The sequence below is a fragment of the Anolis carolinensis genome, chromosome 5 (assembly GCF_035594765.1).
Source record: "Anolis carolinensis isolate JA03-04 chromosome 5, rAnoCar3.1.pri, whole genome shotgun sequence".
NCBI classification, from domain to species: domain Eukaryota; kingdom Metazoa; phylum Chordata; class Lepidosauria; order Squamata; family Dactyloidae; genus Anolis; species Anolis carolinensis.
In genome coordinates, this window is record NC_085845.1 from 182,437,206 (window position 1) to 182,453,631 (window position 16,426).

Sequence of the window (16,426 nt, forward strand, 5' to 3'; positions counted from 1 at the left end):
TCAAGGTGGCCAATTGCAACATTCACACTTGCCTCAAGCAGACAAGAATTCTTTCTCCTACCCTGGACATTCCACAGATACATAACCTTACTTGTCTAGTTTCCAACAGACCTCACAACCTCTGAAGATGCCTGCCATAGATGTGGGCGAAACATTAGGAGACAGTGCTTCTGGAACATGGCATATAGCCCTGAAAATTCACAGCAACCTAGATAAAATTTCTCTGCCTCAAGACACCAATGAGGGGAACAGAGGAGGATAAGATTTCTTTATCAACCTAACTATAGTATGGCTCTCATATTCATGGAGGATTAATTCCTGGACTAGCAAAATGTGTGGATAATAGCAAACTTTATTGAATAAACAACACCTCTCTATTTATTTATTTATTTATTTATTACATGCATTTATACCCCGCCCTTCTCCCTGAGGGGACTCAGAGCGGCTTACATTCTGCCACGAGGGCCAGCAACAAATATACTATAAAACAAGACAATTAAAACATGATAAAAAGTATACAAAAATTAAAACGCTGCAAGGCAGCGATATTGCACCATCCTCAGTCATTCAATATTGCTACAATTACAGATTTGTGACCCGATTACATCAGCCAATGAGCTTATTCGCTGAATGCCTGGGCGCAGAGCCAAGTTTTTAGTTTTCTTCTAAATCCCAGGAGGGATGGGGTTTGCCGGATATTGCTGGGGAGGGAGTTCCACAGCCGAGGAGCCACCACCGAGAAGGCCCTGTCCCTCGTCCCCACCAGCCGCGCCTGTGAGGCAGGTGGGATCGAGAGCAGGGCCTCCCCGGAAGATCTTAAGGTTCTAGCGGGCTCATAGGAGGAGATACGTTCGGATAGATAGGCAGGACCAGAACCGTTTAGGGCTTTGTAGGTCAAAACCAGCACTTTGAATTGGGCTCGGTAGCATATCGGCAGCCAGTGGAGCTGGCTTAGCAGGGGGGTTGTACGCTCCCTGTAAGCCGCTCCCGTTATTAACCTGGCTGCCGCCCGCTGCACCAGCTGGAGCTTCCGGGCCGTCTTCAAAGGCAGCCCCACGTAGACTGTGTTGCAGTAATCCAGCCGGGATGTGACCAGAGCGTGGACCACCGTGGCCAAGTCAGACCTCCCAAGGAACGGGCGCAGCTGGCGCATGAGGCGGAGTTGTGCGAAGGCTCTCCCGGCCACCGCTGAAACCTGAGGCTCCAGGCTCAGCGATGAGTCCAGGATCACCCCCAGACTGCGAACCTGCGTCTTTAGGGGGAGTGCGACCCCGTCCAACACAGGCTGTAACCCTATTCCTTGTTCAGCCTTGCGACTAACCAGGAGGACCTCTAGGCATTGTTAAGTCCTCTAATATGACTGTATGGTCAATGTATAACAGAAGGATACTGTAGATGTTAGAGGATCTGGAAAATGCCTAGAGATGACCTAATTTGTAAATTTGTAAACTAGTCTGAAATATATGGTGTGTGTGTGTGTGTGTGTGTGTGTCATATTACATATAGGTAGCTAAGGTCTTCTTCCAGATCCTGGGGAGAAATTGTAAGATACATTTTGGTAACACATTACAGTAGAGTCTCACTTATCCAACATTCGCTTATCCAATGTTCTGGATTATCCAACGCATTTTTGTAGTCAATGTTTTCAATAAATCGTGATATTTTGGTGCTAAATTCGTAAATACAGTAATTACTACGTAGCATTACTGCATATTGAACTACTTTTTCTATAAAATTTGTTGTATAACATGATGTTTTGGTGCTTAATTTGTAAAATCATAACCTAATTTGATGTTTAATAGGCTTTTCCTTAATCTCTCCTTATTATCCAACATATTCGCTTATCCAACGTTCTGCCGGCCCGTTTATGTTGGATAAGTGAGACTCTACTGTATCTGGCTTTTGAGAAACAGGAGAACAAATTTTAACAGATTTTTTTGCACATATATGAAAGAATTCTTTTCGGCCACTTACTAACTAGATTCCTAGAAAACAGTGAATATGTGAGGTCACTTCCCTTGGCCTTTAAATCGACTGCAGCACAGAATCCAGAGGGGGTCTTTTATTAACTCTCCTTTTCTGGGGTCTACATGCTGCTTTGCTAATAACGTGCACTGAATATTTGAAACAAAACAAATGTAGAAGTAGGAAATAGGTTTTTGATATACGTAGAAAGAACAGCAGGTGGGCTATGCCTTTAGGGCAACCAGATGTCCAGGATACAAAAGAATGAAATTAAGAAATAGGACAAGTACTTTTGCCAAGAGGGATTCCAGTAGGAATGTCACATAAGGTCATCAGCTTGGATGGGTAATAAGGCAAGAAGGTAATAAGGCAATAAGGAAGCATGAGGCATTGTTCAAATTAGTACAATGCAATTGCAGAAACACCCAGCTGACGTGAAATTATAAATAGGATATATGTATGTAAAACTATCATTACCTAAGTTCAAACATAATTTCTTAAGTTTTTTTGTAAAAAAACCTGGAAATCTGAAACATGGATTACTTTGGGAATTATTATTAACAATCAATAGCCTTTGTATTAATAGTCATGTTATAATGCAAATATTGTTACTGGTATTAAATATTAAACATTAAAACTGGTTTATGGTTATTATGTGTTAATACAAAAGAATACACTTTTAGTAATAAAAACATGTTATCCTGGAAAAATAGGGGTATACAGTTGTAGTCATACCTATAAATATTACTATAATTATTAATTATTATTATTATTATTATTATTATTATTATTATTATTATTATTTCTTACCTGCCTCTCCTCATGGCTAGAGGGGGTCACAGTACACTCAAAAACACACAAATACTATAAAAAATTCTGTACACACATATTGAATTGCAGTTCCATAAAAGATACATATCAAAGCACTTCTATAAAATACACATTAATCACACAGGACAGAGACCAAAATACAGGACATGAGTTTAAAATTCATGCTTTCAACTGGCTGAGTAAGCCTGCTGGAAGAGATGGGTTTTTAGATGATTTTAAAATTTTGACAGCTGATCTGTTAGAGCTCTTTTGGCAGTTCGTTTCACAGTCTTGAGGTGGCCAATGACAAGGTCATCTGGGTGGTGGTTGCCAGTCAGGTTCTGGCTGGTTGGAGCAGACCCCCCCCCCTCCCAGAGGACCTCAGTGTGAGGGGTGGATTGTACAGGAGAAGGCGATCCTTTAGGTAGGTAGGTAAAGGTAAAGGTTTTCCCCCAACATTAAGTCTATGACTACATGGAGCACCATTATCTTCCTGCCGGAGCAGTACTTATTGATCTACTCACATTTGCATGTTTTCTAACTGCTAGGTTGGCAGAAGCTGCGGCTAACAGTGGGAGCTCACCCTGCTCCTCAGATTTGAACCATTGACCTTTCATTCAGCAAGTTCAGCAACTCAGCAGTTTAACCTGCTGTGCCATCAGGGGCTCCTTTAGATAACTTGGACCCAAACCATGTATGGCTTTAAACGTCAAAACCAACATCTTATACTTTTCCTGGAAACTAATTGGCAGCCAGTGGATGACTTTAGGATAAGTGTGATATGCTCACTCCTAGATGTTCCCGTAACAATCTGGCTGCCATATTTTGAACCAACTGGAGTTTCTAAACTTGGCACAAAGGTAGCCCAATGTAAAGAGCATTGCAGAAGTCCACCTTGAGGTTACCAGCGCATGCACTACTATCTTAAGGTTATCCAAATCTAGGAATGGGCTCAGCTGGCGTATCAGCCAAAGGTGATAGTAAGTATGCCTGACTGTTGCATCTACCTGGGCTGACACTTGGAGAGACAGATTCAGGAGCACTTCCAAGTTGCGAATGCAGTCTTTCGGGGGAGTTGAAACATATTTGGGTATCACCAGCATACTGATAGCACCCTGCTCCCTGCCTATGGATGATCTCTCCCAGTGGTTTCATGTAAATATTAAAGAGCATTGGGGATAGAATGGGATGCCACATAACAGCTCCTTTTTAGAGGAGCAGCTATCCCCAAGTGCCACCATCTGGAACCTGCCTGAGAGGTACGACTGGAATCCCTGCAGCACAGAGCCTCTGATTCTCAGCCCCTTCAGGTGTTCCAGAAGGATACCATGGTCCATGGCATCGAAGGCTGCTGAGAGGTCTAGAAGCACCAACAGGGACACAAGGTCCTTGTCAGTATTGAGACTGAGATCATCCACTAAAGTGACCATAGCAGTCTCAACTCCATATCCTGCCCTGAAGCCAGTTTGAAATGGGTTAAGGAAGTGTGTGCCATCTAAGTCTAGTTGTTTGTTATTGTTTCAATAATATATATCACTGGTTGCTATGTGCGTCTTTGAATAAAAAAGGCAAGGAGATATATCACCTACAAAAGCAGCTGTTCTCAACCTGTGGGCCGTGACCCAGCAGTGGACCACAAGAACGAAAATCCAGTCTGCAAACCCCCTTCCTCTTTATTTTATTTTATTAATTTTATTTCCACTCCTTTCCACAGAGCTGACCATTGCATTGGATAGACCACATCAGCTCTAGATTAGTAAATATGGTTTTCTGTGGGTGAGCAGATGGTAATTACTGGATGGCGTATGTTCTGTATCAGAAACTAGAGTTGATGTGGTCTATCCAATGCAGTTCTCTGATTCAGTACCCCAAAAAACCAAACTGAATCTAAAGCTGACCAAAAACCGATTTGCAACCCTTTTGGTACTAAGTGGTCCCTGATCAAGTGGTCCCTGGTCAAAAAAAAGGTTGGGAACTGTAACAGAGCTTGTCTACCTTATAGGGTTAGTGAGTGGTCTGCTTTGCAGGGCTGGTGTGTGGCCATTTTCAAGCCTTTCTGGTGAGCTTGGCAGAGCAAAGGGGAGGATGCAAATGAGGAGAGTTGCTTAGCAACTGGAGATGGGTGGAGCCAAAGTGACAGTTGGAGCTAGAAAACAACTTCAGTTAGGAAATCAGTTAGTCAGTGTTTGAAGTGTGGAGATAGAGATAGTCTTGGGAACTGTGTTTTTAAAAGAAAACCTCTTTGAGGAATATAGTTAAAAGTCTTCGGGGAAGAAAGGCTGAGAACTATATTGAGTCTCTATAGTTTAGAGTGTTGGTTTTAAAGGTTTATATTATCCTGTTTCTATTTTCTGTGTGAAGGAACATATTTCCACATAATTCAAGTTATAAAATCATTCATTGTAAGAGTTAAGTCTAATCCTTTATTGAAACCACTACACATCTAGCCTAACTTGTTATTGAAATGGCTACGCATCTTTACTGTTTAAGAACAAATAAACAACTTGTTTTCCTCACATAAAGTGTTTTGTGTGACTCTCTAAATATCCTAACACAGAAGAGGTGGCAGCATTAGTAGAGGCAGCGAATTCGAATCCTCCATATTTTTGGTGGCAGCTGAAACCAAAGCCTCAGCAATTTTGGCAATTTTGAAAAATCCTCTATAAGAACCACTGTACTAAAGAGATAAGCGACATATAAATGAGCAACAGCAAAAATGTAGATTATGGTAAGAAGCTTTCCGCTACTCCAGCTGCCAAGGCTAGAATTCCCTAATAGCTTCTGTCCTTCTGGTGTAGGCACAAGATTCCATCTGATCATGGACACTAAGCAGGGTTGGCCCTGGTTACTACTTGGACAGGAGATCATCAAAGATTACAGGGTGATGTGGGCTATATTTCAGAGAAAGGACATGACATACACACAGAAACATGAATTTCTTCAGGTGTGGTTTGTTACTGTTGCTGACCGCGTTTTAGGGGATCGGGGCCCTTGAGGAGAGACCCGATCCGGTCCTGAGAGAACGGACCTTGGCGGAGCCAATAGGAAAATATGAGCCGCAATACAACCTGAAGCCGAAATGAAGAAGGTCCGCCAAAGTTGAAGGAAAATCCGCCAAGGAGTCTTTATTGAGCAATTCAGCTGAAGAGGACTCTAGTAGCGATCATTCGGTCTACTAGGGTACCATACAATCAAAATAAAGCCATACTTATACAAAATTTCAGTCTGACAACCCTTTGAATTTCCCGCCCTGCTTCCCCGCCCATCTGATCGTTGATAGGCTAGAAGGTTGAACGAGGCGGGCTTTCGTTTCCCGCCTTGCTCCGTTGGCCCAATAGGAAGCTGCCTTTTGTCTCTACTCGGGCCAATCAGGAAAGAGAAGGTGGGAGTTATCGAAACAATGAGGTGACGGGACAGGAACTAGCGGATTAAGTCCTGCTAGACCGATTTCTAAAGGTGCTTAATTTATTAATGGCAGCAATCAAGGGTGTCCGGGTTTCTGTCACGTATACAGATTTTAGATATGCCTTGGGGTGTCAGAGATGGAAGCAAAGATGGGTGGTGATGAGCCATATTGACAGGCCCTGCAGGGCGCCTTCCTGAGGTGTCCTGGTTTTTCCTTTGGGTGAGATATGACAATGTTTGCCTTGGGGCGAATCACCTTTAGGTCAGCAAACTCCGAATTCGGCAACTCAAGCCCTATATTGTCCATGCAATTTGAATTTGATTGGATTTAGCGGTGGCAGATTATCCTTTTGTTTTTGGGAAAGGAAGCCTGGGTCATAGGAAATGGGATAAGTTCTGGGGTTCAGGTTGAGTTCAAAATATTTCCTATTTGATTTCATGATTTGACAATTATATGAAATAAAATGAAAAATAAAATAAAGTTGGAATATAAACCATGCTGGGAAAAATACATATTTTCCGGGGATTCCAAAGAGTACAAATACATATAGGCAGATAGATAGATTTCATGGAAATAAGGGAGAATTCATAAAAGTGAGTTACATTTCATAAAGGGGAATCATGAATGATATAAACAATTGAAAATATTTGATAAGAACGAAGTTCATAACATCTGGAGAACCCAGCATGGAAATTCATAAAAGTGGAGTTTTAGCAGCATGATTTTACAATTCATGAAGTTGTTATCTCTTGCCTCAGGCTAAAAGGTCAAACACCTTTTGTGCAGAGTCACAGTAAACTCCAGTAAAAAGTCTCAATCACCTTCTACTATATATATATGGAATATAGAACATAAAGTCTTGATTTTTGAACTATCTTTTACAAAGTCCTGGGGGGGGGGGGGGTGGTCACCTCGATCACATTACTTGGTTGTTTACTTGGGTGTATCTACAAGGAATGGGCAAACTTTGGCCCTCCAGGTGTTTTGGAGTTCAAAACACCTGGAGGGCCAAAGTTTGCCTATGCCTGATAGAATTAATACAGATTGCTTACTTACTTAGGCGATCCCTCATAGTTCAAGGATGATGGTCTTCCAGTCGTGGGGACTTGAGGGTGAATTCTTAGGTGGCTGAAGAGACCTATTCTTGATCTGCATGTTCTTCCGCAGATAGAAGGCCGTCCCGGTCAGGGTTGGCTTGACGGGCCTTCCTCTTGGCAAGTTTCTCCCTTAAACCCTCCATTTGTGCTTCTTTGAACTCCGCAGCACTGCTGGTCACAGCTGACCTCCAATTCGAGCTCTCAAGGGCCAGGGCTTCCCAGTTCTCAGTGTCTATGCCAGTTTTTAAGGTTGGCTTTAAGCCCATCTTTAAATCTCTTTTCCTGCCCACCAACATTAAGTTTCCCGTTCTTGAGTTCGGGAATGCAGATTGACAGCACTTTAAACTGCCATGGTGTAATGCTATGGAATCCTGGGACTGGGCGCCAGCACTCTTCATTGTATATCCCAGGGTTCCATAGCATTCAACTATGGCACTTTAAAGTGCTGTCGAACTGCATGCATTCTAAGTGTAGAGATGAGATGCACTCTCTAGGAAATGAGCACACACAACAACAATAGTGTCACTGTCTATAGAGCGGAGGCCAGGGCGGAACGAAAGTGAGGTGGTTCTTTGTTTCCGCGGGAGGGAAAAACAGCGCGAGCCAGGAAGCGCGGGAGAAAAGGCTGAAGGGAGGAAAGGCTTGACAGCGGCGAGACAGCAGAGAAGCAAGGCGAGGGAGGGAAGCCGGCCTTGGGGATCTTTTTGAACCCTGTCTTTCATCTCCTGGGCGATGAGGAAAGCTTCAGAAGAAGCCGGGGAGTGTGGAGACGGTTCTGTCCCTTCATTTCTTTAAAACCCCGCAACAATCTTGAGGTAGGCTTGAGGTTGAGAGAGTGTGGCCTTTCTCAGGTCACCCATGTTACGGTTTACAGTTCAGGGAGAACGCAGAACGCTGTAGACTTGATGCTGACACCACTTTCTCAATTTTATAGCATCCTGGGAGTTGTAGTTTGTCAAGGTCTTTAACTTTCTCTGCCAAAGAGTGTTGGTGCCTGACCCAACTACAACTCCCAGATTCCACAGCATTGAGCCGTGATGACTGAAGTGGTGTCAAAGTGCATTAATTCTACACTCTAGAGCAAGCATGGGCAAACTTGGGCCCTCCAGGAGTTTTGGACTCCAACTCCCACAATTCGCAACAGCCTCTGGCCCTTTCCTTTTTCTCTAAGTGGCTGAGGGGGGAAAGGAAGGAGCCTGAGGCTATTAGGAATTGTGGGAGTTGGAGTCCAAAACTCCTGGAGGGCCCAAGTTTGCCCATGCTTGCTCTAGAGTGTAGAATTAATGCACTTTGACTGATTTTGTAATCAGTGGAGCTTCAAAAGCATGGGTGATATAAAGAGAGGCAGTTTAGAGTGTGTATATGTATGTACAGGTTGAGTCTTCCTTTTTGGAAATCCAAAATGCTCTGAAATGATCCAAATGAATGGCTAAGGCAGCGACACCTTTGCTTTCTGATGGCTAATTGTACACTCCTCTGTTTCATACATAAAATTATTAATATATATATATTTGGCTATAAGAGGCCTAAATAAGTTTTGTGTTTCGACTTGGATTCCATAATAATAAATAAATAAATAAATAAATAATAAGCTTTATTTGTATCCCACTCCCTCTCCCTGAAGGGACTCGGGGCAACTTACAATAAAAAAACAATACAGTAAATGATATAACACGGACAATAATCACATGTCAATTAAGAAAAAAATAGCACAGTAAAAAAGGTAAAGCTTTTCCCCTGACATTAAGTCTAGTCGTGTCTGACTCCGCGGGTTGGTGCTCATCTCCATTTCTAAGCCGAAGAGCTGGCGTTGTCCGTAGATGCCTCAAAGCTCATGTGGCTATCATGACTACATGGAGCACAGTTACCTTCCCATTGGAGTGGTACCTATTGATCTACTCACATTTGCATGTTTTTGAACTGCTAGGTTAGCAGACGTTGGTGCTAACAGCGGGAGCTCACCCCGCTCCCTGGATTCAAACCACCAACCTTTCAGTCAGCAAGTTCAGCAGCTCAGCAGTTTAACCCGCTACACCATCGGGGGGCTCAATAGTGTAAACATAAATAAATAAACAGTTTAAAAGACTATTGAGCCCTCTAAAAACAGTATATAGTACAGTACATGCCGTTTAAAACCAGCCTATTCCTGTGATCAGGGTATCCAGCATTGTAAATTATTGTTCTAGATAAAGGTAAAGGTTTTCCCCTGACATGAAGTCTAGTCGTGTCCAACTCTGGGGGTTGGTGCTCATCTCCATTTCTAAGCCAAAGAGCCGGTGTTGTACGTAGACACCTCCAAGGTCATGTGGCCTTGGAGTTATAGTTCTTTATAACCATTATAGTTATTTATTATAGTTCTAATAACCATTTAAAGTCCTGTCCGATAGGGTGGTTGATACTCTTAGCCATTATCAAAAGCCTGCTTAAACAGCCAGGTTTTCAACTCCTTCCTAAAAGTTATGAGATTCCATCTCCAAGATATCCCGTGATGTATGTCAAATATTCAAAGCTTTGAAAAATCCAAATCCGACCCAATGTATAATGGTTAAGGGATATTCAACCTATGTTTGTAAATCTGAAAATTAATCTGTGAAACCATACATATTTTCACACTTGGACTTGCAGGAAGCTACTTACAAGTTTTGTGGCTTTGTTGTTTAGATTATACACTTATCTAATTCAGCCTCCAAAGGGGGCAAAATGAGGAAAATTATCATGTAAATTATTCTGATAAAATAGCCACCTGAACTTAACAGCCTTTTACTGGCTTAATTGGGTTCTGACTTCTTGGCTATTAGTTGGTGGAGAATATACAATTCACTACATCAGAAAGAGGGGGCAGCAAATGAAGGGCCCATATCTGCAGCAAGTCAAGATTACCCAAAAAGGCTTTACCATGTTAGACAGGGGGTATAATCATTTGCCTTCTTAGGTAAGCAGCCTCTTGAAGGGAAGAAACTGGCACAGATTTTTTTCCTACCTGCTGTACAAGTGTGAGTCCATTTAAAATGTCCATTTTGTTCTACCAGTAGAATAGTTCAGGAATGAATGTAATAGATGGGCTTTTATATGCTATCACTTTAAAATGTGTGGATGAATCAGGTTTATTCTTGAATTTAAGGTATAAAAGAGTGTGCTCGATGTGCAGACCAAATTTTATTTCTCTATGGTAATGCAGAACATTGAATAATAAACAGGAAATGAAGAATATCTAACTGGGAGGCACTTCTCTTTGTCTACAATATTTCCCATCTTCATTTTACCAACAGTAGTGGATGTAGTGAGTGAATTAATGTTACAAGCCATTTCTCTATCTCTGCAAATGTTAAGTTTTTATTATTTATAATTTGCCATACAGTTGTTCCTGTGTTCTGTTTCTTCATCTCAGGGTCCTGGTAAGAAGTGTGGAATAAAACATAAATATGGCCAAGGTGATCAAATTATTTAATACTCTCAGAAATCATTGGAAGAAAACTACAGTTGGGGCTTGCCTGCTCACCTGGGGAGGAAACTGGCTGTATGGAAAACATTGGTAATTACTCTTCAATTTCTAAAATACTATTGGAATTAGAAATAATTTTGGTTTATTTGCATGTCTGACTAGTAACGACATGTAAAACTAGCAGTTCAGAGAATATCATTAGAGTGATAGACAGAGTAAGATCAAATGTAGGAAGACTGCTGTTATGATAGTAGGAGAGCTACAGTATATTGGTTATCCACAAGCTGTTTCCCACTTCAAATAGTCTTCTGGATGAACATGTCAACCTGACCTGCATTATGGAGATCTGATTCCATGAAATTGAGGTGGGGGTCAACTTTTCTCATCTTTGTCCACCTGGGTTCTTTGTATACCATCAGGTGAGGCCTGGGGGCAGGGAGGCAGAGTGTTAGTGGTCTGTTGTGATTCCCTCTCTCTCAGCTGCTCTGTTCCACAGTTGTGATGGATTAAAATGTGGTTTTTGGAAATGGGTGGCCAGGACAGAATTATGTTGGTGTTCTATCTACTCTGCTGCTCACAGTTCCCCTTCATGAACTGGCTGAGCTGTTTTTGGTGTCACTGTTGGAATTGTTCAGGTTGTTGTACTGGGGGTTTCAACAAGTAGAGACTGCTTTACCAGGAGCAGCTCAGGACTTCAGGTCTGTCATGATAAACATAGGACAATCCCAAGTAATATCTGCTGGCACCCATGCTGAAGGATATACTCTGAATGTTTTTTTCTTTTTTGAGCAGGATGATAGTGATCTGGAAGTGGAGGAATTTTCTATATTTCTATAGTTGGTGGCATTTCGACTCTGAAACTTGGAACCATTGTAAAGCAATATGGTCAGTGTCAGAAGACATACACCAGATGGATTCCTGATGACTCTTAGGAAACTTTCTGTTACCCTGGCAAGTTATGCTGTCAGAGCTTCATATGATTTCTGGAATAGAGGAATAATTAGAGTGGTGGACACGATTGCTCCCAAACATCCCATCTCATGGCAGTGGAGCCAAGTTAGCAGTCTGGTTCACTATGAAGCTGGCAGTGATAAGACGAATAGGATGGAGATTTGGTGACAATGGCAGAAGACTCAGAGTAGTCCAACCAAGCAAGGGTAGAGTTGATTGGAAGCCTGTTCTGTAACAGTTGGACAGTGAAGAAATTATACTATGCATCTGTATAGTGTCATCTGGCAGAGCTGTCTTGAGTAGTCAGGGACCTGTTATACTCTGGCCCACAACTAAAAAATGAAACCCACTCAACAGCCTGCTGTGATGAATTTGAAAGGTCCTTTGTGGACAAAATTGCTCAGATTTGCTTTGACTTGAATGCTGTTGGGAACAGGAATATTCCCCAGAGGCGTCCTAGACCATTGTTTCTAAAAGCTATAGTGATATTTTAACTTTAATCCTTCTTTATACAGTTAATAAAGTTTCAGGGGAAAGTAAATATAACCATATGCTTTTAAATTACTCCCAGCTTGAGGGCCAGTCTGTTTTGTGTCATATTTTTAAAAAATATATAGGAACTAATTACGGTCTTCTATTTTCAGCTTATTTTATGTTAAATCTCACCAAACTCTAGATGGAAGACTTAAGCAAATCTTTTTGATCTGTTTTCTATTTTACTTTACCTGCTTCCAATATGTTTTTGTACCTGTAATAATTTGACTTGATTGATTTTGGTGAGATTTAACTATGTTTTAAACATTAGCAATTGAATTCAGGCCCTAAACTATGTTGGTAGTATAGAGTTTTATTAACATGCTTATATTCTCTGGTAGGGCTTTAAACACATTCTTTGGGCAAGGAAGGTTCCTTCTAAACCAAGAGGAAAAAAGATCCTGACAAAAAGATTATTTAAGATTAATTAAGGAACTGGGTATAGTAATGTCGCTGCATATAAAAGTAGCATGGTTGAGTGAAGGTCTGGTAAGCATTACTGTAAAAAAGAATTTGAATAATTGCTAGGTAGGATGTCCTGGAAACTGTTAACTTAGGGCCCTTCCACATAGCCCCATATCCCAAAACATCAAGGCAGAAAATCCCACAATATCTGCTTTGAACTGGTTTATCAGAGTCCCCACTCAGATTATGTGGGATTTTCTGCCTTGATATCTTAGGATATAGGGATGTGTGGAAGGACCCTTAGGGCCTTTCCACATAACCAGAATATAAAGGCAGAAAATCCTACAATATTGGCTTTGAACTGGGTTATATAAGTCCACACTGCCATATATTCCAGTTCAAAGCAAAAAAAATGTGGGATTTTATTCAGCTGTGTGGAATTGGCCTTAAGGGGGGGTAGGCAGCAAAACATGCAGCAAAAGGCCTTTGCTGGGAAAAATAACGTTCATTTAAAAGTGAACCAAAGGATAGCTTAGTAATTACAAATTGAGTTCTTGTTAAGATAGCATTGAGATATTGTGAGACGTGTGTGTGTGTTTCAAAAGTTCAGCCTCACAGTATGTGTCAGTGTAGTACACAACAGTTGGATAGGTTGCCTAATATTGTCCCCACCAGTCAAAATGCATGGCATGCTATTGCACCACTGTGTTGCTCCGTGATAACTAGGTGTTCAAAAAAAAATTCAGTGCCAAAACTTTCTCCAATAAGCTCTTATTTATTCTTCAATAGCACTGTATGGGTATTGGCTGTTGAACTCAAAGATTTAATTCCTTAGAACAGTATAGGAGATCATTGTGTCTTCTCCTCCTGATTAAAGCAAAAAATAAATACATCTGAAAGTATTTATTTATTTATGTAATCAATTTCTATGCCTCCTTTCTCCAGGTAGATCCAAGGTGGCTCACAACATCTTAAAATATACTTCATGGATAAAACAGTTATCTAAAACCAATAGTAAAAGTGTGTGTGTGCATATATATATATAGAGAGAGCTTTTATATATATAAAATCTTTGTGTAGCATAGGGAAGGGTTAACACCCCTATGGTGTTTGTTTTGCTGTCTGTGTCCCTGTTCAAAAGTATTTCGTTTCACTTTCTATCCCTATGATAATTGGGTTTTGAAAAGAATTGGCTTGTTGTGGAAACAAGGATTGATGAGAAAGCTTCAGCTGAAACACTTTTTCCCCATTATAACTCTTTCAGGAATGAATTTCTCTTTTTAGGGGTAGATTTATTTCTCTTCCTATTGTCTCACCCCCGTTTGTAACTATGAGTCATTTGTAAGTGGGATGTTTGTAACTCGGCCTACCTGTAGAAGATCTGGTGGGGGTAGGGGAGGAAACCTTTTTGGGTATTATAACGCTTCCCCTATGGTTCTGAGCTCTCACATAGTGACTGTTCTAACAAATATAATAAAATGCAGGGAATTCTAATCATAAATCTCCTGCATTTTAGTTGTAGCCTATTTTTCTGAATTAAAACTGAAGGAACAATGTGTTGTCGAAGGCAACAGGGTTGTTGTATGTCTTTCGGGCTGTGTGGCCATGTTCCTGAAGTATTCTCTCCCGACGTTTCGCCCACATCTATGGCAGGCATCCTCAGAGGCTGTGTGGAGAGAATACTTCAGGAACATGGCCACACAGCCCGAAAGACATAAAACAACACTGAAGGAACAGTTTGTACCCAGAAAGGTTGGAAGGATGCTTGATTACTTAGATCAGAGATTCATATGCGTGCAACAGTTTCATCTCTATTGCAGGTGTGACTTAATTATTCCTCATGTATAATTTGGAAAAGTCGCTTTTTTGAATGACAGCTCCCAGAATCCTCAACCCAGAGGAATTATAAAGGAATTATCTTCAAAGAATGCTGACTTTAAAAAGGCATGCCCTTATTCTCCAGTAGCTTTTAATTTCAGAATCCCTTACTTTCGTCCAGGAACAAGTAAAAGGTAGATCTGAGGTCATTTGGATTTAAATTGGTAGCATGGATAAGGTACCCAAGCAGTTTCGCAACCAAGCATTGCTGCTTAGCTTCATTAAATTGTCTGCTTCATCTGCTTTCAAACCATGCCCTTCTGACTTCCAGTTGTTTGAGAATATTGCATTGAAAAACAAATTCTCTTCCTTGTTCAATCTTGTGCTAATTGCTTCTCTTGGCTCTAGTACTCTTCATTTCAAAAACAGGATACTTAATTGGTTGCCTCTGATCAGGTCTTTGTGTAGCTCAGCTGGACGGTTTGAGAGCTTTGTGTTGAAATCTCCGATTTGTAATAATTCGAGATGGATTTGTGCTACATAAAGGGCTTCTCTACTGACTTGTGGGATGTGGGAGGTAATTGGATCTATTTCCAGATCACTCTTATGTGCTTGACTTATCACAGGTATGAGTTAAAAATAAAATTCTGCAAGCCAAAGCTGGCTTTTCCTAGTGCCCAGTTTGCAAATTATGGTATTAGAGAACTTGTTTCAAAACTTTTCTTATATTGCAGTATTTCTAAATGTCTGTCTAGGAAACACTGACTATGGACTTTTACACACAGTAAGTTTGTTTCACAATTGCACAAGAATAGTTCTCTGATCTTTCCTTATCACAAAACATCATGACTCTCCTGTTGCTATATTGTATTTCTGTCATTACACTATGCAATATGATTTTTGTACCTGGGTTATAAATATCATTTCCTAATTGGTACTATCACAGAAACATGGGAAAAGTTTATTAGGACATTATTGTTGTTATTATTATTATTATTGATTAATTATTTATTTCTATCTTCTTTTCTCCCGGGATGGGACTCAAAGTGGCTTACAGCATATAAAATCAGCAACAGTTACATAACATAAAATACAATAATAAACCACGAGATATATAAAATGGCGGCTTATACCATTATGAAGCCCCCAGCACATATAAATCAAAAAACGACTAATACAAAACATAACTTGAAAATTTAGTTTAAACACCTCAATAATATCCACTGCCATTGCCAAAGGTCCACTCTATTGTTCACACATTGCACATCGCTGGTAGTTACCTCCCTACTGTTCTTCTTCAGGGAAAGCCTGCTTCCAAAGGAGGTTTTAACCTGATTCCAAAATGAGAGCAAGGAGGGGGCCGGGTTGTTGTGTGTTTTCCAGGCTATATGGCCATGTTCCAGAAGTATTCTCCTGACATTTCACCTACATCTATGACAGGCATCCTCAGAGGTTGTGAGGTATATGGAGAAACTAAGCAAGGAAGGTGTTGCACCCCTAGGCTGTGTAGGCACCTCAAAACCACGTGGGAGCCCCAGAATATAAGCAAACAAACTGTTTATTGAAGGTTATAAGTAAGCACAAGCGAATAAAGTTCAGAGTCAATAAAATGGGTTTAAATCCACAAGAGCAATGTACTTGAAAATCTTAAATCAAGAGTCTAAGAAAGTCACTCAAAAACATAGTCCAAACCAGATATCAAATTCAGTCCCACGAAAGGCATCAAGAATAGTCCAAACAAGGTTCAAATCCAAGGCATGAGACAAACTGGAACCACAGGAAAACAAGGCTAGATTGCAGAATCAAACTCCAAAGTAATCCAAGGTAATAGAAATCCAAACAGCAAAGTTACTAGAACACACCACTGCTTTCAAACCATACAAAACCAAGGCAAAACAAGGCTGGAACTTGAAGCAAAATCCATAGCTGCAAGAATATACAGGACACATAGCAAAGATCTTTCTCTCTTGAATTGCAATGTTGCCACCTCTGCTATAG

At 40.8% G+C, this 16,426-nt stretch overlaps 1 protein-coding gene across 1 annotated transcript in view; it reads left to right on the top strand.

The window, feature by feature from the left end:
- Positions 1-7,870: 7,870 nt before the first annotated feature.
- agk (acylglycerol kinase) overlaps positions 7,871-16,426 on the top strand; it is a 41,492-nt gene continuing 32,936 nt past the window's right edge. Inside the window, exons 1-2 of the mRNA XM_003220855.4 lie at positions 7,871-8,093; positions 10,667-10,810. Of these exons, the coding sequence (XP_003220903.1) occupies positions 10,701-10,810 (110 nt within the window). The 5' untranslated portion in view covers positions 7,871-8,093; positions 10,667-10,700. The remainder of the gene's footprint in view (positions 8,094-10,666; positions 10,811-16,426) is intronic.